Source organism: Pseudoliparis swirei, chromosome 6, assembly GCF_029220125.1.
Source record: "Pseudoliparis swirei isolate HS2019 ecotype Mariana Trench chromosome 6, NWPU_hadal_v1, whole genome shotgun sequence".
NCBI classification, from domain to species: Eukaryota; Metazoa; Chordata; class Actinopteri; order Perciformes; family Liparidae; genus Pseudoliparis; species Pseudoliparis swirei.
In genome coordinates, this window is record NC_079393.1 from 4,800,363 (window position 1) to 4,823,460 (window position 23,098).

At 46.9% G+C, this 23,098-nt stretch overlaps 1 protein-coding gene across 1 annotated transcript; it reads left to right on the top strand.

Moving 5' to 3' along the window:
• The first annotated feature begins 641 nt into the window (after window positions 1-641).
• Window positions 642-7,706, top strand: api5 (apoptosis inhibitor 5). Its single transcript, XM_056416476.1, has 14 exons — window positions 642-925; window positions 1,836-1,997; window positions 2,267-2,360; window positions 2,593-2,658; window positions 3,048-3,199; window positions 3,354-3,560; window positions 3,853-3,957; window positions 4,414-4,503; window positions 5,152-5,333; window positions 5,438-5,531; window positions 5,620-5,676; window positions 5,954-6,033; window positions 6,129-6,271; window positions 6,857-7,706. The coding sequence occupies exons 1-14, from the start codon at window positions 854-856 to the stop codon at window positions 6,934-6,936; spliced, it is 1,584 nt and encodes a 527-aa protein (XP_056272451.1). The 5' UTR covers window positions 642-853; the 3' UTR covers window positions 6,937-7,706.
• The last annotated feature ends 15,392 nt before the right edge of the window (window positions 7,707-23,098 follow it).

Consider the following 23,098-nt stretch of genomic DNA (forward strand, 5'->3'; position numbering starts at 1 on the left):
AAATACGTTTCAGACTTAAAGATTCAAATAATTAGGATTTAAATTACAATTTCGAAAAGGTATAAATGTATCATCTGTCGTAGCAAAATGTATTAAGCTGAAAAAACGAATATATTATGACCTAGAACTTGTGTTTATGTTATTGATTCTCTGGGCAGAGAAGGTTCGATGACAGAATGTCTGTTCATCACCCTAAAACTAAACATGCGGTGGGAAACTTATGTGTTTGGGGAGAAATACATCCTGGTTCCATCCAACAAGCCACTCAATCCATACATCTTATTTAAGCTCTTGTTTTTTATGGTCTTGTTGTATGAGGTCTCCAAATGTAACTCATTATAAAAAAGTAAATTTAGCACTCTGGACATTTCCCGTTACACATAACAAAGGTATCCCTAAGGGAGCACTGTAAACATAAGATAAGATAATCCTTTATTAAAAATAAGAGGAATACAAATAATACATGTATGTATCTGTTTAGATACATCCAGAGCCCTCCGCTTTAAACATGTCGGTGACCTACAATAATGTTTTTTCTTTACTGCGCATCAGTTCGGCGCACACTAGTGGTCACGTGTGCTGCGAGTCTCCACGCGATTGGCTCGAGCTGCGCATGCACGCAACTCATTGTTCCGTAGCATGTTAGCCTTTTAGCCTGCACACCACGGATTGCGGGAAGACGGACAGAAGAGAGGCGTTTCATTCAAAGGATTCTTGAAATTTCTCCCCGTCCCCCGCTTCAGAAGACACACATCCCGATAACACGGCGTTGTTTGTGCCACAGGAGCAAAAAACAACAACCGGAGAAGAGCTCTTTTTATCGGCGGTCTCGTCTGTGAGCGCACGCACGCTGATGGCGGTCACTATCGAGGATCTGTATCGGAGCTACGGGGTCCTTGCTGACGCCAAGGACAACCTCAGTCAGGTAAATAAAGAGGGCGCGTTCATTTTAAAACGTGTGTAAAGCTGAGTCGCTCTTCTGTGGAGACTTATTTCCTTATTTCACGTCCACAAGCTACGTAACGTTGTTGTGAGAGAGCTAAGCTAGCTGAAGCTAGCCCGGGAGCTGGTTGGGGCCTCCTCCTCCTCAGAGACCTGATATCCGCGGAACCAGCTCGGTTACAATTACCTCCACGTCCTCCAAACGGGGATTAATCTACCCACTAACCCGTTTTTAATCAACGGGAAATTTATTTAAATGTATTTATTTATTCAATTTATGGCACAGATCGTTTTGCCAGTTCTGCAAGGTGGGTTCCTTTAATTTAATTGTTTATTTTTGGGACTCCCACATCTGAAACTACCTGCAACTTGGACGTTAAGGCGCCGTCTCTAATTTCCCTTTAGAGATATATTGTTGTAAATTAACGTAAAACATGCATCTTACCAGCCTGTCCGGTAAAGAGTCGCAGTGTTACCTTTCTATAATGTTAGAGGACCACAAGAGACTGACCACTGGTCAAATCGATGCTGCAGAGCCTGGTGTATCCTAACGTGGGACATCATGCAACTGTTTCCACAGGCTTTGGGATAACTCCACCGTTGCTAACATTACCTTTTTAGAAGATAATGTTCCATTGCTGCACTAAAACAGACTAGTTTCATAGCATTTTCACCTCACTGTTATAAACAAGCAAACGGTACACCTTTTTCTACATGAGTAGGTGTTTTGTAAAGCCAATGCCCCAGGAAAGCCACTGTTAAAAAAAAAAAGTTGGTCTGTATGCGCCCCTGTTCCAGTGAGTTAAGAAGTTTAATATGCATTGATTTATAATGCTGCTAATCTGAACGTTTATATTTATTGATCTTTTAAAAAATATATATATATTCTTCAGCACAAAGATGCCTACCAGGTGATCTTGGATGGCGTGAAGAGCGGCCCGAAGGAGAAGCGCCTGGCGGCACAGTTCATCCCCAAGTTCTTCAGCAGCTTCCCGGAACTGGCCGACTCGGCCATTAACGCCCAGCTCGACCTTTGTGAAGACGAGGAGGTGTCGGTGAGTGCTGAAGGACACGGCTGTGTTTGGCTGCTCGTATAACTTGGGAGTCCTTGACCGATTTTGGGGTTTCGCCCTCCTGCGTTTCTAAACACGACAACGTAAATACAGCTTTATTGTCAATTTCCTGACATGTACCCAACATTCAGAGCAATTGAAATAACGTTTCTCTTAAAATGGGCTTTTTTATTTCCTGGTGCAGTGAAAAGCTCTTGATTATCTCATATTTTTGTCCCATCATAACATTGTCTGTATGTGTCTTTGTCCAGATCCGACGACAGGCCATCAAGGAGCTTCCGCGGTTTGCAACCGGCGAGAACATCCTCAGAGTTGCAGACATTCTCACCCAGCTCCTTCAGACAGGTATCAGATGCTTCCAGCTAAACACTTAAGATACTTCAATGTCTCCTTTTGGTTTTTCTATTAGTTTTTACAAACCGCCTCGCTGGCCCTTCAGCCATACGTGCACTCCTGCTGTGATCCGTTGTGAATGTAATAATCTGTTATTCTTGTCAATCAATCGTTTATTGATCTCTTGCTTTTACTAATTTTAAACGGAAATATTTAACAATCTCTATTCTCTTTGTGCTTCCAGATGATACAGCCGAGTTCAACCAAGTGAACGGATCTCTTATTGCTATCTTCAAGATAGATGCTAAGGGTAAGCTTCAGTTCAGAGCTGTAGAGTAGCAGAGGACACTGTTTACTTTGGACGTGCATAGATCCACGTGTGAGATATCTTCCTGTTGGTTGTAAACTGATGTTTGATTTAAGGAATGTCTCAAATTCGGGCGGCTGTAGCTCAGTGGGGTAAGGGGGTCGTCCTGCAACCCCAAGGTTGCCGGTTCGATCCCCACTCGCCCCATTAGTTGCATGTCGAAGTGTCCTTGAGCAAGGCACTGAACCCCCAGTTGCTTCACCGCAGCCCACTGCTCCTTAATAACTAAGGATGGGTTAAATGCAGAGAATACATTTCGTTGCCTGTGTACCTGTCCTCTGTGAAATGACAATAGATTGAATCCAATCCAAATGTTCTCTCTCATCGCTCAGGTACTCTCGGAGGCCTCTTCTCTCAGATCCTGCAAGGAGAGGACATCGTGCGGGAACGGGCCATCAAGTTCCTCTCCGGCAAACTGAAGACCCTGCCCGAGGAAGTCATGACCAAGGAGATGGAGGATTACGTCTTTGCAGAGACTAAAAAGGTAAACGGGGGGCGTAGAAAGTGATCTCGTTAGATCCATCGGGATTTGGGTACTTTCTTTATTCGTGTTTTTACATACGCGTACGCCTGTTTAAAGATCGACGACAACACGTGTTTATAAAGTGTTTCTTTTCACTGTTGTGCTGGTTCTTCAGGTGCTGGAGGATGTGACCGGAGATGAGTTTCTGCTGTTGATGCGCATCGTTTCGGGCCTGCGGGTGCTGCAGACGGTGAGCGGGCGGCAGCAGCTGGTGGAGCTGGTGGTGGAGCAGGCGTTCCTGGAGCAGGCCCTCAACCCGGCCGAGCTGGACACCGTTGACCGCCTGCTGCAGTGCACACGGCAAGCCCTGCCCCTCTTCTCTGTGAGTACAACCGATGCACTTTCACGCTTCTGAGGAAGTTTAGGAAATTGTGTAAATGTCATCCTTTTTAACAATACCTACATTTGATAATCCAGAAAGCCCAAAGTTAAGTCCTGGAATGTCATTTGCATGAAATGCGGAAAACCTATTCATCGAAATAATTGAAAGTCGTTCCTTCACACGGTGCAAATTGTCTGTTTTTAAATTGGTCCAGGTAAGCGTTCGTGTTATTTAAGGTAGGTTTACTGTCAATAAAATGTAAAATAATCAGTTTTCCTCTTTTTTCCTCTAGAAAAATGTCCATTCCACGCGTTTTATAACCTACTTCTGTGAACACGTCCTGCCCAACCTCAGTTCCCTGAAACATCCCGTGGCTGAGCTGGACATTCAGTTGGAGGTGAGTTCTTGCTTTTATATATTCCTTAATCCTCCTGCCCTTCGTCCGCTGTGCCAAAAATGATTACAACTGGTGGCCGTGATTAATACAGACTGTTGAACACCTTTTGAAACCAGCTGCCCTCATATCGTAAAACAAGAAGAAAGTCCCATGTCAGGGTTTCAATCTACAGTTTGGCCCTCGGACCAGAAGACTAGTGGCCCGTCCTGTATTTATTCAGATCTTCCGCCCCGAGAGACCTGACGGATATGGCCGCTGGTTTGAGGTCCATACTCCGAATGTCTTGACATTTGGTGAGCGGCTGTAGTAGGAAACGAAGTCGGCGTGGCAGCCACCTGTCGGAGTTGTCAACGGGTCATTATTAGTCTGCACCACGCAACACTGTTTTCTCATTAGCGAGGCACATTATACTGTGAGGGGATCTGCTAAGTGGTGTGTGTGTGTGTGTGTGTGTAGATGCTGAAGCTGGTGGCTGAGATGAGTCCGTTCTGTGGAGACATGGAGAAGCTGGAGCCCAACCTCAACACGCTGTTCACCAAGCTGCTGGTGAGATCCGACTGCCCTATTCTTTTTGGAGACTGAGGAATACAAACGGAAACGCACTTTAAAAGTTCATGTGAGCTTTGAAGATGTATTTTCTGGCTTAGGATCATTTATTAATAGTTTGCGGGACATTCACTGTGTTCACTTTACGTGGTCAGGTTTTCCAGTTTTTATTCACATGTAAGAAGTTCGAGTGAAGTGAATAACCTGAAATGGTACAAAGGTCAGCGACAAACTGCCAGAGGTTAAACAAAATAATGTAGGGAATAATGTAGGTGACCAAAAACTGAAGAATAATGTCCATTACAGAGTTATCCAAGAAGGCCTTTTTCAGGAAACAAGTAATGAGTTAACGACTTGCAGCTGCTCTTGAAAGTTGATGCTAGCAATACCTACAGGTGTCTCCACTTTAGTTGATTACTTGTCTCAAAGCAGTGTGGGAACAGACTGGTACTCCACGCTCTGAAGCTTTATGTGGACAGTATTGTACTGCAGGAAGTAGAAAAGTGTAATTAACACAGGAAAACAGACATTATAACCCGTATAAGTGAAGCTTTCCTTTTAGAGAAACTGTTCCAGTAAACATTATAATGGTCCGAGCTGTTTGACAAAGTAAAAGCTAACGGGGAGGTTCCGCTCGTGTCTCTGCAGGAGTTCATGCCTCTGCCGCCGGAGGAGGCCGAGGACGGAGAGAGCGCCGCCACCGAGGAGCCCAAACTGCAGTTCAGCTACGTGGAGTGTCTCCTCTTCAGCTTCCACCAGCTGGGCAAGAAGCTGCCGGACTTCCTCCTCGAGAAAGTGGACGCCGAGCGCCTCAAAGACTTCAAGACCAGGTGAGGGAGTTGCACGCTAAGTGTAGAGAATGAATTGGCACGCCGGGCGTGTTTCTGGGCGGTCGAGCTCACCGCCGTCGTCACTTCTCTCTGTGTTTCTACAGGTTACAGTATTTTGCCAGAGGCCTGCAGGTTTACATCAGACAGCTGCGAGTGGCACTGCAAGGGAAGTCGGGAGATGCTCTGAAGACGGACGAGGTACCCGACGAGCAGCCGGGCAACAGACTGATGAACCCAGTTCTGCTGTGAACCATCTCAGACTAACTCGTCTTCTTTGCGTCATCAGAACAAGATCAAAGTGGTGGCCCTGAAGATCACGAACAACATCAACGTGCTCATCAAGGTAGAGCGCTCTGAGGATGTACTGGACTAAAATGAGAAAACACGAGTTATAATGTAGATAATCCCCTTCACCAACATGGAAGCAAACAAAGCACCTTTCTGACTCCGTCGGCAGTAAATGAGAATTGTGTGCCGTTTCCAAGGGAGGTGTTTATTAAACTGATTGTTTCATTTGCTTTACAACGCCGGGGTTTTCTTATTTTTTCTGGTAACTTAAGTTTATCTTGTAAACTCCGCATTGCAACCAACCGCTTTTATTTTTGAAATTTTCTTTCCAGGATCTGTTCCACAACCCTCCGTCATTCAAGAGCTTAGTCAGTCTGTCCTGGAAACCCATCCAGAGGTCAGAGGCCCTAGCGTAAGTCTCCTCTCACACACACACACACACACACACAGCATCCTTGTGTCCTTGCTGGCCTCCCCGGGGTCCTCACCCGCTTTTCTTTCCCGCAGGCCGAAGCGTCCGTCCGCTGACGAGATGGGCTCCAGCGCCAGCACCAACAAACAGGTGTCCCCTCAGCCCCGGAGGGATGCGCGGCAGATCTACAACCCGCCCAGCGGCAAGTTCAGCGCCACCATCGGCAATTTCACCTCTGGTGAGGAGCACTGTGGTGTTTTTATTAGATTTTTTTTAAAGATGGTTGTGCAGCCGTTGCATCTTTTTTATATATATATATATTACACATTGGGTTAGTTTGACTCTTTTTTGAGCTACAGTCACTGTTTTATAATTGTGTCTGTTAGGATTTCTTTTGCTTGGAACAAAATTCTCAGGGAAGGAAAAGTAATTTGTCTTTTTCCTCGGTGGAAGACGGGAACTTTAGTCAATTTTTTATTCACAGCAGTTATATATTAAACAGAATTCTCAGGAAGGGAGTACCTGGGTTTCGAGGAATAACCCTCGGGAGGATTAACGGTGTCTGACGGAGCTTTAGTCCGTTAAATGTGAGCTCACTCATCCAATATGTTCAACTGTACCGATGTGTGTGTAACCAATGCGTATCGGTCACTTGAGCACTCAATCTTAACACATGGTGGTCAAACATAATGCTTAATATTCATATTAAATATGCATTATTCTTAAATTCTCACAACTATCTGCCTCATAAATGTAATATTGGTTTTATAATCTCATTTCCGCGCTGATCTGTTTGTATTTTTGTGTGTTTTTTAAACTCTAGAGCAGCGCGGCGGCTTCAGGGGCGGACGAGGACGAGGCTTCGGGGGCCGAGGCAACCGGAGCCGAGGCTGGATCTACTGAGAACCCCACACACACACACACACTGCTCATTGAACTGCATCACATCAGGATGTTTTCCACACCAAGATGGAATATTTGGCGTCTAACTCTCCTTTTTATATTATTTTAAATGGTCTTCACGTCTTTTTCATCATCAACTCGTACATCCAGTTTTAGTTTCTTGGAGAGGGGTCATCGGAGGGGGGAGGGTTGTTTCCTGTCTTCAGGATATCACACAACTGGCGATGTCATTTCTAAATTCACTCCATCATCCTCCTGCCCCAGGCGATAGTTAACGTAAATCTAGATGTTTTCCCCCCCACATTTAAAAAAATATTATTCTGTGTATTTTTGTGGAACAAAAAAAAACCTGCCACGTTGTAACTGATGAATATTTTTGTCGGATTGTTGTAGGAAGAGATAAAAGATCCTCTTGTTTGGAACATGTTGATGAATGCATTTCTTTCTCCCTTTATTTTATCTTATTTTTATTTTTTATTCGAACATGAGTTGAATTGGCTGACTGCTACTTTGTATGACTCAATGATGTTTCATTGGATTTTTATCATAAACTTGTATGGAAGTATAAACCTTCTTGTCCTTCTTACTGGTTTTATGGTAAAGTTGGCAGGAGTTGAGCTGAAAACTAGCTTTTGGGTATTGAGACAAATATTTTAAACACTTATTTTTTTCCATAATTCAAATCGTGCATGTTTCCTTGTGTGTAATTTTGAAGTAGAAAAGAGTCGAATCGGGCTCTCGATAAAAAAATAAAAAAAATACCTTCCCTTGTTTGCCCTCATCTTGATTATTAGTCCATTCTGATGAGATGATCAGAATATCAAGATCCACTAGAAAATCCGTTGGACACTTTTTTTCAGTGTGCATTCAGTTTAATATTTACCCTTATTTCCAATACAGCTGTACTTTTATTTTACCATCTGATTTCCATTGAAAATCTTATTATTTGAGAGTTCATGCTGAGATTGTTGCTTGAAAATGTTCACAAAAGTTTAGTTTTTTGTGTTTTCCTTACTTAACTTTCGACCCATGAACCCAAGTTGAAACTAAACCTACACAGAAACTCGTGTTACTCATTTGTAGCCTGGAGTATTAGCTATACTTTAACTAAGTGTACAACTCTGCTCCAAAGCCAAATCGTGTTCCTAAAATGTACCTAGAGATGAAACCGGAGGAACAAGTCCACATGCGCTCTAAATAGTCCAAATGCTAATAAATAAGTCACATTTCTGTATAATTAAGGACTTCCATGAAGATAAAACACTTATTTTATCGTCTTCCTTTTAACATGCAGCATTGGTTGGATGGACATTGTTCTCCAAGTCCTGTATGGAGACTTTGTTTTTCATTTGCTAATTTTTTACTTGTCATTCTTTCAGACTCGTGTAAAGAAAACATCCAGAATACACTTTTAGGTGTTTATTTCACTACACATGTCTATTTTCATCTGTAGATTTCTCCTAAACCCAAGAAATTAGCATTAGATAATGCCTAAATACTGGAATATTAATTTTTTAGGAAAAAATAAATAAAAGTATGATTCAAATGAGATTTCATGTATATTCACTTGTAGAATATTCCCTTTAAATGCAGACTCATTACATCTCAGTATATTTCAATGTGGTATTTTCAACAACGAAAATCGTTCCTATAAATTGATCAGAAATAAAGGTCAAGATTGTTGAACTATACAGCACATTGTTTGATTGCAGTAGAAAAAGCATCTTGTTCTTCCGTTCACGGTCTCCTGTCGTTGCAGAGTCTCCCCGCTAGAGGGCGCTCCAGGGTTTTCCTCGCAGAGCAACCGGATCTATTTTTATCCCCAACCCGACGAATCACTTCCCGCTTTCATGATTTATTTCGGTCTCTGTGTTTCTGCTCGAGTTATTTGGAGGGATGGAGCAGCACTGCGATGCACGAAGAATTGAAAGACGGAGAGAATATCCTCACATCACCATGTCCTCTTTTTGTTGACCCACAATATTTAGTGATTTTAGAGCCTCGTCAAATATGTTGTGCTCAATGTGTCTGCAACGCAGAGAGAAACAACATGTACCCAGAGTCTTTGAACGCAGCACGTGTCCCCTCGTCTCATCTCGTCGTGACTGATTTGCAGGCTGCTCGTTTTAAGTGCGCCTTCTCGTTTCCGGCCACTAGGGGGCGGTACGGGACCAGGGGACACTCTCCTCATTGATCGTGACCAGGTATTTCCCTAACCAGCCAGCCAACCAAAGATGCCTGGCACATGCGTATGCACACACACACACACACACACACACACACACACACACACACACACACACACACACACACACACACACACACACACACACACACACACACATGCACACGCACGTGGCAGAGCTAAGAATAATCAAGTGGAGGAGGAGGAAGAGGAAGAGGAGGAGTGGGCGGCAGCAGCAGCAGCGGGAGAGGAAGCGAAGACGACCCTGTGAGAGAAGGAAGGAGTACGAGTCCATGTGAGCGTAGAAGGTAAATCAATAGTCCTGGAGCACCTGGTGGAGCTCTCCGGGTTCCCTCACTGCGCCACCACCGTGAGGAGGTGGTGGTGTTAAAAACATGCACCCCCCCCCCCCCCCAACACGCATGTGGAGTATTGTACACTGACGTGGTTGTGGATTGAACTTGTTGTTGTCCTGAATCACACGGGGCAACTTTAGATCATTTATATAGCGGCACTCCTTAATTCTAATACTCAAGTTTTGCACCACAACCCTCGGGAGTAGAGATCGATACATATTTCCCCTGGACGTCGTCCTTCGCTGCAAGATCTTTGGAGAGCATTCTCAAAATCATAGCGTCGGTCATTTTTAAGATCTTAAATGAGCCACGGTCTGTATTGATAGCCTTTGTTTCTGAGTGCAGGGGAGAGCGGATCTCACGGAGCCTCCGCCCGCCGCGTCGAGCTGAGATCTCAACGAACACCAACTTGCTCTAAGAATAACCACCGGCGTCTATTTGTGATTAATATCACGCTATCACTCTTTTCATTGTTTAAATGTTATATTATGAGAGGCGAGAGGTCAGTCCTGACCGCCATGTAGAGCCAATAAGAGCTGAGAGCCAATAAGAGCTGAGAGCCAATAAGAGATGAGAGCCAATAAGAGCTGAGAGCCAATAAGAGATGAGAGCCAATAAGAGCTGTCCGTGGTGCTGAAGACAGTTCAGAAAGTATTATTATTTTATTTAATCATAATAATTTAGGAGAGGAATAGAAGCATTTTTGCTTCTATACCTTTTCAGTCTTTCTGTATTTGTATATTATATATAATAATATTGTATTTTATTGTAATGATTGACTGAATAAAATACACAATACAATACAAAAAAAGTGATGATATTAATGCGCTTCGTAGTACTTTTAGAAACTATAATGGGCAAACGCCATCGGCGACTATTGACCATCAAACACCGAGACGGGCGGGTATAGAAACACGTTTAGGTCACAGTTATAAAGCTTACGTCCAATGCATTGAGAATAGTTATGAATGTTGATAAGATCCCTATAAGAAAGCTTTTTCTTCTTCTTCTTCATCCTGTTGCTCCACACAGAGGTCAAGGTCGCTGCACCCTGTGAGTTCTGCACCCTGCTGCATTATCAGAGGCATTAATTCTTATGGGTGGCAGGAGATTTAAAAAAAAAGTATTTCTTCTGTTTGTATATTTCTTAAATCTCTATAAGCGTGCAGCGCCCGCCCCCTCACGTCGAGATGCCGTGAATAGTAACAGCGCTGTGAGGCGGCGCTAAATATAGCAGCCAGTGAGTGTGAACATGTCAGGGAAGCTGCCGCCGCCGCCGCACATGTGACCGCGTATAGCGCGGCTATAAATACCCAGCAGCCCCTCCCTCTCCGTGTTGATATGCACGGAGCGAGTTATTAACAATAATACATGTAAAACATACACACGACGAACATAAAGGATGAAACGGAGACATGTGAGAGGACGCCAAGCGGGAAACATGTCAAATAAGACAGAAGTGATGATAATGACCATGTGTCGTCTTTAAGGCGAGATATTAAAGTGAGATATTAAAGTGAGATATTAAAGTGAGATATTAAAGTGAGATATTCATGTGGTCACATGACTGATGGACGCGTTGTCTCCGGCTCCTGAGGTCAGGGACACTTTTACGTTTGATGGAGGGACGGGTTTGAAATTCAGCTTTTCTGAATTAGAGAGGATGGGGGCGGGAGGGGGGGGGGATGATGGATTTCCGGATGCAGGGAGGAGGGGTTGGGGGGGGGTGTATATTTTTTTTAATCACCGCCGCCTTTCAGAAGTAGAAACACACACACACAGAAAACGCTTCTGGTGTGCAGCAAACCGAGCATCTCTCTGCGATGGAAGGAGACTTTACCCCCCCCCCCCCCCCAATCCTCCCTCACCACCACCACTACTTTACCCCCCCCCCCCCCCCATCTCTCTCTTTCAAATGACGTTACGTAATCTAACATGTGAATGTCAAGAGACAGAAGCAGGGAGGAGGGAGGAGGGAGGAGGGAGGACGGGTGTTATTTGGTCTATGCATATAGCTCCCAAAACTCCCAGGGAACACAGTGTACTCTTGTCCTCCCCCCCCCCCCTCCCTCCCTCCCCCCCCCTCCCTCCCTCCGTGCACGTGCACACGTTCAAACGGGTGTTTCCAACCGTACGAGGAAAAGAAAAACCCCAAAACAACTGGAACACCGGCGGCAGAAGCGGTGGCTTCCCACTGCGGGACGGAATTGTATGAATGAGTGAGTGAGCGGGGAAAGAGGTGAATGAGTGAGAGAATGAATGAGAGAATGAAGAGCAGCATCCCCCTGTTCCTCTCAATGGGTTTTCTCTGTTGTCGTTTTTTTTCTTCCTCTCCTGCTGAGGGAAGTACACGACTGCACAGACAATAACCAGGCGTGGAGAGCACACACACACACACACACACACACACACACACACACGTTAAAGGGGGGCCGGGGATGCGCCCGCGTCGTACATGTGACAACGCCGTTCATAAATATTCAGCGGCTCGATTCATGCGGATTCTTCTCTCTCGTGGTTTATTGTGTGCAGCAGAGCTTCCGACCGAGCATGTGATGCCGGGGAGAGTTGAGTGTGGGAGGGGTTTGTACGTGTGTGTGTGTGTGTGTGTGTGTGTGTGTGTGTGTGTGTGTGTGTGTGTGTGTGTGTGTGTGTGTGTGTGTGTGTGTGTGTGTGTGTGTGTGTGTAGAGTGGGGAAGGGAGGGGTGGGGTTTCTATAAATAGCGCTGTAGCTCTGCTTCCATTGACATCATTTAGGCAGGAGAGATGGAAAAATAAATAGTGGGAGGGAGGAGAGGGCGCAGGGTTCATTAATCCTGGCCGCCCTCACACACTCTCTACAATATATATATATATATATATATATATATATATGGTTCTACACTTTAAACCTGTATTTTAAAGCGTCTCAATGTATTTCATCGTATGCAGTGGAGATATAAACCTTTAAATAAAAATAAGTCAACTATTAAATGTGTTCAACACACTTTCCTTCCATAAGTTCAAATGTATATTAAATCCTTTTTATGCCTGTTTTTTAAATTAAATTATCTTTTTACAGTTTTTAGTCCCTTCTTTTAACCAAACATTTAAACCAAACACAGTTTATCAAACAATTCCAACCAAGTTAAACTACTGGCACTGTGAACCTTCCTCTGTTGGGTTTCTTTTATCCATCATAATGGATCATTAATAATTATATTATGATTACTACTAATAATAAAGGATCTCTTGAATCCTTCCTTCCCCGTGTGTGTGCTCCCCTCATCCCCCCGATGGTAAACATCAGACTCAAACACACACACACTATTTCCTAGAAAGACCAATGGAAAGACACGAGGCAGATGGGAGGGGGCATCACACACAAAGGACATGTGTGTACACACACACACACACACACAGGCAGAGATTCATGTGGAAAAGAAGGTGGTGTGGGGGGTCATCTCGATATCGAGGAACAACATGTTTATGGAAGAGGAACGGAGGACAGCCATTGTTTGTTTCTCCACGGTCGGGAGTGTCTTAGTCACACCCTGCTGCATCCCTCTCTCTCCCTCTCTCCCTCCTGACACTAATTTATGGAACATGGGCAAACAAATGTAAAGTTTAACAGCACACTATTGATCATGTTCTGTTGGTGACATGTCAGCACCACGGACAGCTCTCCCGGCCTCACGGTGAACTGTTCCTTTAAATCCTAAAACAACTCTCCAGTCACTATATTAGAGACACAAACACCACCTGGGAATTCAACCTCCACCCAGAGAGAACCGGGCACAATAATTCTGGTGCCCTAGTCCAGTCTTGTGAGACTTTACCATCAACCAGAATACCAATGGGAGTCATTGGGGGTCATTTGGGGTCATTGGGGGTCATTGGGGGTCATTTGTTTTCGGCCTGTTCCCTAAGAGTTGCCGGAGATGGGGAAGATGTTTTTTAACATGCATCTGGTGGATATTTTTAGATTGCATGAACCAGAGAGAGACAAACCCTTTGACCAGGTTTCGTTTATTAAAGCCTTTATTCAAGTTGTTTTACAGTCGTGCGTTTATTTATTTATTTGCTTTGGCAACAATGACTTCTATATGTGAAATGTGAAAGTGTATGTCAGAGATCGATGTGTCTGGACCTGCTCGGCACCGGCAGTCGGCATGGAAATGTTTTACGGGGAAGAGGGGAGTGGGGGATAACCCCCCCCTCCCCCTTCACCCCATACGCCCCAACCCCGAACACACATAAGCCCCGCCCCTCTCTCTCTCTCTCCTCCTCGTCGACTGAATTAATTTGATACTATTTTTGAAAGTCAGTGTTTCTAAGGGAAACCTAATGAGCAATGACGTCAATTCAGGTCAACAGCACACCGAGAGAGAGAGAGAGAGAGAGAGAGAGAGGTGGTGTTCCTGTGTTGTGACTGAATGGTTCCTCTCCTCCATGAGCGGCTTTTGTCCTTTAAAAATGTTAAAGATTAAAATAAATCGCGCCCGATGTATTCGGCGGGGTTTGATGACGTTCTCGTGTCCCATTCATGCTTTCCGTCTCTTGTCTGGAAGTCATTCACACACACACACACACACAGAGAGAGAGAGAGAGAGAGAGAGAGAGAGAGAGAGAGAGAGAGAGAGAGAGAGAGAGAGCACCTCCCCAATTGCGTGTCGTCCCTCTGATTTGGCGGGCTCTTCCCTCTTCCCTCTCTCCTCTTTCCTCTTTCCTCCTTCCTCTCAGCTCACGTGTGTACACTCGGTGTACTCTCCTCTCCTTTCCACTCCCCTCACCCCTCCCCTCCCCATCACCACCATCCAACTCACTTGTGTTGTGTTTCTTCCCTCTGAGCTCCCTCAAAGCCAGAATGGCATCAGCGGCCGCGACGGCGCGCGCGCACCGGACCGACCGGCTTCCTCCAGCCCGACGCACGAGCCTCTCTCCTCACTCTCAGCCCCTCTGACTCTCCCCACTCATCCCTCCACCCCCCCCCCCCCCCAAAACTAAGTTGATAAAAGAGAGAACAAACAATCTGAATAACCAAGGTAAGTGCTTTCTGTTGTAGGTGAGCCGGCACGTGCACTGTGACGGGAACTTTGCAGTCCGGCCACGCGCAAGTTATTTTGGAACGAGGAGCAGGAATGTTGTGCAGGTTACCTGAACGCATCATCTTTCAGACACTAGAAGGTGTGAGGTTAGGAAGGCTCTTCATTAAGAGACCTTTTTTGTGTCGATGCACGTGAGACATCCGGGTTCACCGCAGGGCAACGGTCTGAACAGCGGATGGCACCGTTTTCAGGAAGGCTGTGTGTGTGTGTGTGTGTGTGTGTGTGTGTGTGTGTGTGTGTGTGCGTGTGTGTGTGTGTGTGTGTGAGAGTGTGTGAGTGTTGACAACGGACCGGGATTTTGCAGGCACTCAAAAGAGTGCGCGCTGCGGTAACGCGTAGGAGTGTGCACGTGTCGGGGATCCTCTGCTTCAGGCTGCCGGCTCTGCCGAGATGCCATAGTAACAACTGAGAGCGCGAGGGAGGGGGGGGGGGGCTTTTGGAGGAGGAGGAGGGGGAGGGGTGTTTTATCTTCCAGACCCTGTGTGTTTTTTTACTATTTGGCAACACTGGTTTCTTCCATGTCGTTCCATTCCCTCGTGTGAACCTGTCAGCTCAGACTTTCCGCAGCTTTGCTGTCTTCCCGCTGCGCGTGCACGCGCACCCTGCGCGCCCTCTAACTTTACACTTTAGCACGAGGCGGACTCAGTTCGGACCGACTGTGGAGGGTCTGTGCGCAGCAGGATGGAGGCTGTCCGCGGCGCTGCTCCAGCACCACGGACAGCGCGCGCTGGTTCACTCCCGTGAGGTGCCTCGAATTTCTGTCTCTCACTTGTTGCGGTTGCGCCCCCCCCCCTCCCCCCCTTCTACCGTTGGAAGATGAAGTCGGAGAAAGGCTTCTTCACAAAGGGGCGGAGGGAGAAAGAACAGAAAGTCTGCTGCGGCTTGCAACTCGCGGGAGTTAGAAGTGCATACTTTTCAGGAGGAGGGGGTGGTGGTGGTGGTGGTGGTGTGTGTGTGTGTGTGTGTGTGTGGGGGGGGGGGGGTAGATTTAGGAGGATCTCTGGCTGAGTTTGTCGACACCACGCGGTGATCTAGGAGCACTGCACCCTGAGGAACTCAGACTCCCATTGATACTGCTCCCTCTTTGATTGAATGATTGTGGACTTCGGGGAATTGTGTGTGTGTGTGTGTGTGTGCGTGTGTGTCTCTGTGTGTGTGTGTGTGTGGTAAATGGGATGCTTAACGATTGACTCATCTTATTGTGAAAAAGGCAGATAGCCAGATAGTAACTTATGCCAAATTATCCAGAGCCTAAAGACTGTCCGTGTGATATAACAAAAAAAGCTAAATCCGCTGTGTGTATCTGTGTGTATCTGCGTGTGTGTGTGTGTGTGTGTGTGTGTGTGTAACTGTGTGTGTGTATCTGTGTGTATCTGTCCTCAGCAGCAGTCACGGACATACAGTTGGCCTAGAGGCAGGATAAAAATAGCACAACCCCGATGCGACGGGCGCAGCCCTTCTCCCTTCTCAGAGGCGACTTTTCTAGGTAGCTGCCACTCTGCCCCCCCCCCCCCCCCCAAATCCAGCCTCAACCCCCCCTCCCCCACCTCATCGCAGATGGACAGCGCGGGGTGTGTGGAGAGGGTCTCACAGTAAAGGTGTGACAGATATTGGAGGGGATGTGGGGTGAGAGACGGAGCATATATACCGTGGAGAGAGAGGTGTGTGTGTGTGTGTGTGTGTGTGTGCGCGCGCTCCCCGTGGGTCTATTCCGTGGGTGAGCGTGTGTCTGGTGCGTGGGCACCGCCACTGATCCTGTGAGATGGAGGACGCAGCGGCTCATGCTCGCTGCGTTTTTTACCCGCCAAATGGATGCTGGGATAAAAAATAAATAAAAATGTATCCCGGACCAAAACAGCACCGACGCTTGGTGGGGTGATAAAAAAAAGAGACAAGAGAAGGAGGGGAGGAGAGAGAGAGAGGGGGGGGGGAGGGGGGTGGAAACCCAGATGCTCCAGCAGAGGAGGTTTTTTTTTTTATATAGTAGGAGATATAGATGTAGTTTCCACATTATCTATAACTGTAGTATTTTCTTATTCTCTCTCTCTCTCTTTCCTTTCTTTCTTTCCGTGGCACATTTGCAAAAAAAGATCTGATCTCGGTGTCTTTAATCAGACTCCGCGGGCTGTAAAGTGAGAGAATCTAAACGTGACGTCAATGCCTAGTACTGACGCAGCCCTTCAACCCCCCCCCCCCCCAAAAGAAGAAGAAGAAAAAAGGCATTTAATTTATTTATATTTGTTCTCTTCTCGTCAGCAGAGCTTAACTACTAAATGTTTACAGCGTATATACCATATATATATATATATATATATATATATAAAGGAGCTTCGGGGGTCCGGGCTTCAGTATTTGGACATATATATTTTTGCCTCCATGAGTTCCAGCTGCTGAAGACACGTCAACATATTGTCGATGATATTTGCAGCGACGACGAGATCCAGATCTACAGCGTGAAAGTTGAAGTCTGATGATGATGATGATGATGAAGATGATGGTGGTGGAGGTGCTGTTGAAGGCACATTGGGTTTCTTTAATAATAATAAAAATCACCGCAATGATGCAACGGAGGGGAACCGGACCGCATGAGTTGGAGAGGCAAACAATAATCTACATTTACGCGCACTTCCCGGTGCCCCTCGTGAGTGTTTCCTTCTTCCTACCTCGTGCATGTGACCTAAAAATAGCCTCATAGTTTTGATCGTGCGCCATAAATAGACAGCCGGCATCACTCCGGTATAAATAGGGAGGCGATCCACGAGCAGGCTCGGACGGCTCCACTGTGCAACGCTATATCCATCATAACAACACGGTGTACTTAATCTGTTGCATTTTCTTCCAGACTCCTGTTGCGGCTCTTCGCTAACACCCCCCCCCTCCCCCCCTCTCTCTCTCTCTCTCTCTCTGTGTGTTTCTCTCTCCAGTTTAAGGACGTGCTGCACCGCGGTGAGTGAGACGCACGAGATGTTTTATTCCGTGCACTGTTTTGGTGTGTGTGTGCATGCTCCTGTGTCGCTTCATATGTTCTGCCCCCCTTCCCCTGTCTCGTGCACGCGCAACACGCGCTCGTCTCCCGGTCGTATAGGCATGGATTTTATTGGCATGTATGGAGGGCAGAGCCCTTGTATATATGGGAATCACCCCCTTTTGGTAAATAAGCAAGTGCAAAAACTACCTTTGTCTGTTGCCCCCCCCCCCCCTCCCCCACACACACACACACACCATCGCCCTGCTTAACTGCGAAAGCGAGGGGAACCCTTCTCTGATGAGCGGCTTGAGGACGCCTCTTGTGGGCTTATTCTTTGTAATGAAGGGGGGGAAAGAAAGAGGAGTCGGACTGACAGAGAAGCTGCGGTGGAGGAGGAGAGGAGGCGAGCAGGAGGAGAGGAGGAGAGGAGGAGAGGAGGGAGTGAAGCGGAGGAGCTGTTGCTGCAGCAGACCAGGCGCCCCGCATGGGGAAACCCGGGAGCTGTCCAGCAGCAGCGGTGCTGAAACACACCGAGCGGCGGTAGTGGGCTGCTGCTGTGTGTGTGTGTGTGTGTGTGTTTTACCCCTGTACCCCAAAGTGAGTCCTCATTCCTGAAGTGACGATGCAGGAGAAACACGGAAGCTCCTCCCCCTTCTTCTGAATCTCCTGCGCTAACTGAGGGAAGACGTTTGAGCTTTTCCCGCCTATATATAGTTTGAACCGGCCTCATCGGACGCCATAGGCAGGCAGTGAGAGCAAGTGTGTGTGTGTGTGTGTGTTTGTGTGTGTTGGGGCTGCACCGACGTGGATCAGCTCTTCTGCTCACGTCAGTCCTGCATGGCGCGTCTGATCAACTCATCAGTCTGATTTATGTCCCGCCCATCAGCCTTTTTTTCCTTTTTTTTTCAAGTGTCGCGATGTTTGAGAAAGTCTAGCAGAGGTATAGTGGAGCTATACAGATGCGCCTATATGTAACTTCAGTGCATGTTTGTTTTGTTTTGTGGAGCTCTCATCGCATGAACGGTGCGTCCTGGCGACGGGGGAGGGCGCGCGAGAGTCGAGGAGGAGGGAGCGTCACGCCGGTTATCACCTCTCTCAAGAAATAGTTGAAAAGGAATCACCCTGTTCAATTCACGGTGTCGGCGAGATGGAGGAAAGGCTTCAAGAACCGCCGCGAACTCCCTCCCAAAAAGCCCGATCCACTCACGGAGAAGCCCTCATCGACCACCTGTCTTTGTCATGCAAAAAAAAATCCCGTTTGTAGGCTATATTCCTCCACCTTCTCCCCAAAAACACCACAGCAACTCCTCGTCGGTCAAAACGAGCCGGTGTATACCGGCTCGAGGGGGCACATCTGGCTCAATAACGGAACAGCGCGAGCGCGTATAATTTCGGTTTTAAACATCACGGATTCCCGAGTCGTGACTGCTATGAAGTGAGTATAGCGCGCGCGCGCGCCGACTGCGTCAGGAGAGGCAGCCACCGTGCAGACGGAGCATCGTGACTGGCTGGGCTGCGAGTGAAAAAGACCACACAATAAAATAAAAATACCGACACGAGAGGGGGGGGGGGGGGCTGGATTCGGCTTCAGACTCTGTATGCACTAACCATTTCCCTAACACCCCCCCCCCTCTTATATCTATCCCCTTTCTTCCCAAAGCTTGTTTTTTAGCGCGAGCCATCAGTGATAGTGGGGCGGCGTGGAACGGAGAGAGAGAGGAATAGGAGGAGGAGGGAGGGAGGGAGGGAGAAGAGAAGAGGAGGGAGGGTGGGATGTGTATGGGTTCGGGATCAAACCTGGTAGAAACACAAGAGAGAGGGAGGGGGGGGGGGGGGTCCGGATCGTGACCCGGTCTCCACCTCGGTAAAGTAGCTTCATGGAGGGACATTAGTTGTTTATGCTTACAAAAAATAATCTAATGGAACATGTTGCAGGTAAGTTATTCTTTTTGATATGTACTTTGCTAAATTTGCCCATGAACAACATATTAAAGATTGTGTGTGTGTGTGTGTGTGTGTGTGAGAGAGAGAGTAGTGTGCGTGTGTGTGTGTGTGTGTGTGTGAGTGTGTGAGTGTGTGTGTGATTTTAACTCTCGATGTGGTTTCTGCTTATTTTCTGAAGTATTTCACATTGTTGCTGGATATAAGCCGTAAACCGTCGCTGTGTGTCATCCTGTTTTGCCCTCAACCCTAAACATTAAAATCGCCTTAAATGACCAAACCCTCGCGTGCAGTCCCCCCCCCCCCCCTCCCCTCTCCTCGCAGTGGTTCCCTCCAGTGAACTCTATATGTGGCCAAGAGACGCCTCGAATTGCTTCTTGCTGCTGATGTTGTGACGTGACTGCGAATCCTTAAACCTTTAATATAGTTATATTTGGTATATTTTATTCTGCATTTCCCATAATTTGATGTCGCTGGTTTGCAGGAAAAAAGTGGGGTGGGGGTGTATTTTTGTACGAGTGAAAATGGTCTTGTTTATTCTTATTCTTATTTGTATCACTATTGTCTTCATAATTCAGTTTTTGTTATGAACCCATTTAAAGAGACAGTCGCTTCCTCGCGTGCCGCCCTGCAAATGCAAAATAAAAATAAAGATGAAGAATAACACATTTAAATGCTCTCATCCACATCAGTGCATATCATAAACACTTCCCTTGGTATGGATCACAATTTTGGTTAGCTATTTCTTCTTCTTTTTCTTATTCTTCTATTTTTTTTTCAAAAAGGGGGGTCCCTATATGAGCGAGACACCGATTGGTTGATGACGAGGTTTGGCTCCTCCAATCAGATCCCGCCCTGCTCTCTATTTATTGCCAGCAGTTTTACAGCCTTGCTCTCTCCTCACCCAGAGCTCTGGAGCGGCTGCAGAGAGCCGGCGCATCGGCACACGGAGACACACCGCGGAACCAGGGCATATAACACACAGAGAGAGAGAGAGAGAGAGAGAGGGAGGAGAGGGAGAGGGAGGGAGGGAGGAGAGAGAGAGAGAGAGAGAGCACACTGACTACAAAACGCATCGATGCACAGCTCCCAGTGATCACACGGGCTTTGCACACCCGAGCGCTTGGATAATAATTATTTTTTTAAAGGAAAGAGAGAGAAAGACAGAGATGGGAAGGGGGGAGTGAGTAGAAAAAGGAATGGATGAGGGAGGAGAGACGAGAGGGGAGATATAGAGGAGAATTCAAACTGGAGGAGTGGGGAATCAAAGCGAAAGGACCTTGGACAGCTCTCGGTGCAGCAGCAGCAGCAGCCTTGGCATCCGGAGATCCCCCCTCTCTCTTTTTTTGTATCTCTTTCTCTTCCTCTCTTTTTCCATCCATGCATCCATCCTATCCCTCCTCCGTGTGTGTGTGTGTTGGAGGGACACACTCGCCTCGGGTTGCCGATGGCATGGAGATACAATCGTCCGCGCCGGGATGGGAGATGCGTTCACGGACTCCCCGGGTGTCACGGAGTCTCCGTCCGCGAGAGCAGATAAATGTCCTTCGCGAATCTTTTTGCGGTCTGGGCTTGCTGTTCATAACTATTAATCTGGGAAGCCCTTACCCCAAAAAGCATTTGCGGAGGGCGCATTCGCCGCGCCGAGACATCGACGGAACACGAGCGGCTCCACTCGGGGGATTTTTTTTTTTTTTACAATCTTACAAATTTTTTTAAGGGGCTTGTCTTTCTTTTTTTTCTTTTCTTTTTTTTGTGCTCGAATTTTTTATTCTTTTTTGCTTCTTTGTTGTCCTTATTTGCTCTGGTTAATTTCGTCATTGCCGTAGAGGTGGCGTGTTGTCTTCTTTTTGTGTGGTTTTGGTCATAGTGCCTGTCTTCTTCTTCTTCTTCTTCTTCTTCTTCTTAGTCAACAGTTTTTTCTTCTTTGTTAGAAATTGTGGCGAAGCTTGGACCAACAACTTTGAGCCATGCAAGATAAAGTCTCCCCCCCCCCCACACACACACACATACACACACGCCCCGTCCCACACTGAACCAGTGTGGCCCCCAGCAGAGTGTAAACACGGGGAGACCCTGGAAATGCACAAGTTGCACGTGAATGGGCATAAACAGTGGAGGGTGTGTCATGTGTCTGTCCTTTGGAGGGTGGACGTAATTGAACCCCCAAATCCCTTCAAAACACACACACACACACACACACACACACACACACACACACACACCTGTAAGCATTTGCAAGGGATTCCCCACAAGACATCCAGATTGGCAGATGGAGAGGAACAACAAGTACCCCCCCTCTCTCTCTCTCTCTCTCTCTCTCGTGGCCTCCGTGCTATCATCCACGCAGTCTCCCAAACACACACACACACTCACACACTCACACACACACACACACACACACACACGTGTCACTCTCCCAGTAGAAGTTAATCCACCTCGTGCATCACCACCACTGTTCACACGTCCCCCCCCCCTCACACACACACACGGCGCGCGGAGCACCGGACACCACCACGTCACCTCCGCCTGACCCACCACCACATTTATAATAAAAACTACATTTATGGACCTTAACGACTCGATGAATACACTCACAAGTTCTGCAGCACATCACAACTCTGCCCCCCCCCCCCTCCCCCAGCTTAATGTGCATGATGAGCGTTGTGAAATGAACACACGTGACAATTAAAAAGCCAGAGATGAGCAACGACAGAGTCAAAGAAAACCAAACGAGGTGCGATTCAGTTCGGCCTCGAGAAGAAGAAACACCTTCCAACTGTCCGTTCAGCTGGTCAGCTGGTCGGCGCGTGAATAATCCGGATTCGTGCTAAAGTATATTTGCAATAAAGGGCCAGATAGCAGCCAGGTCCGTGGAGGACGTGCACGCGTGCTCAGAAATGACGTGCACTGTGAAATATGAGGCCTCCTTCACGCTGCAAGCTCTGCAGGTTCCAGGCCGGCAGCTGGACGTAAGAGAGCAGAACAGTGACGTCATTGAACTCAAAATAAAAACCCGTTAGAAGGCTGGTTGGGTGACGACGTATCGCAGAAAAGGAAACTTAATTCAGTTCTCGACGTGCAGTGAGGAACACGAACGCACCTTGATAAAAAGAGAAAGAAAAAGGCATGTGCCTCAACCCCATTGGCAAGGCATTAGAAAACACACATGCACCCTACACCCCCAAACACTTTCATGCAAGTCGTTTACATGCCCTGAACACGTGTGTTAGAGCGGGACACGTGTGGGTAATTGAGCTTTGACACGAAGAAGAAGAAGAAGAAGAAGAAGAAGAATAAGGAGAAGAAGAAGGAGAAGAAGAAGAAGAAGAAGGAGAAGAAGGAGAAGGAGAAGAAGAAGAAGGAGAAGAAGGAGAAGAAGAAGGAGAAGAAGAAGAAGAAGAAGAAGACAGAAAGAAAGAAAATAAACACAATTGGAAAAAAGCGTCTCGACAACACGGACAGATGACGTAATCTCATTGACAGAGAATCAGCGTGACCTCTGACCTTTGGAGTCCCTTTCCGTGTCTCTCTTGTATTAGTCCGTCTATAATCCCAGAAGGTGTGTGAGGCTCCGTGTTGGTTCAGGGTGCGACTGAAGGGAAACATCGTGTCATGGTGACGT

What these genes read in the sequence shown, in the direction of transcription:
- api5 (XM_056416476.1), top strand. Translation starts at nt 854, where the DNA reads ATGGCGGTCACTATCGAGGATCTGTATCGGAGCTACGGGGTCCTTGCT. An exon ending in CGCTGTTCACCAAGCTGCTG is followed by an intron (nt 4,504 to 5,151) that starts GTGAGATCCGAC and finishes GTGTCTCTGCAG; the next exon opens with GAGTTCATGCCTCTGCCGCC. An exon ending in CTCAAAGACTTCAAGACCAG is followed by an intron (nt 5,334 to 5,437) that starts GTGAGGGAGTTG and finishes GTGTTTCTACAG; the next exon opens with GTTACAGTATTTTGCCAGAG.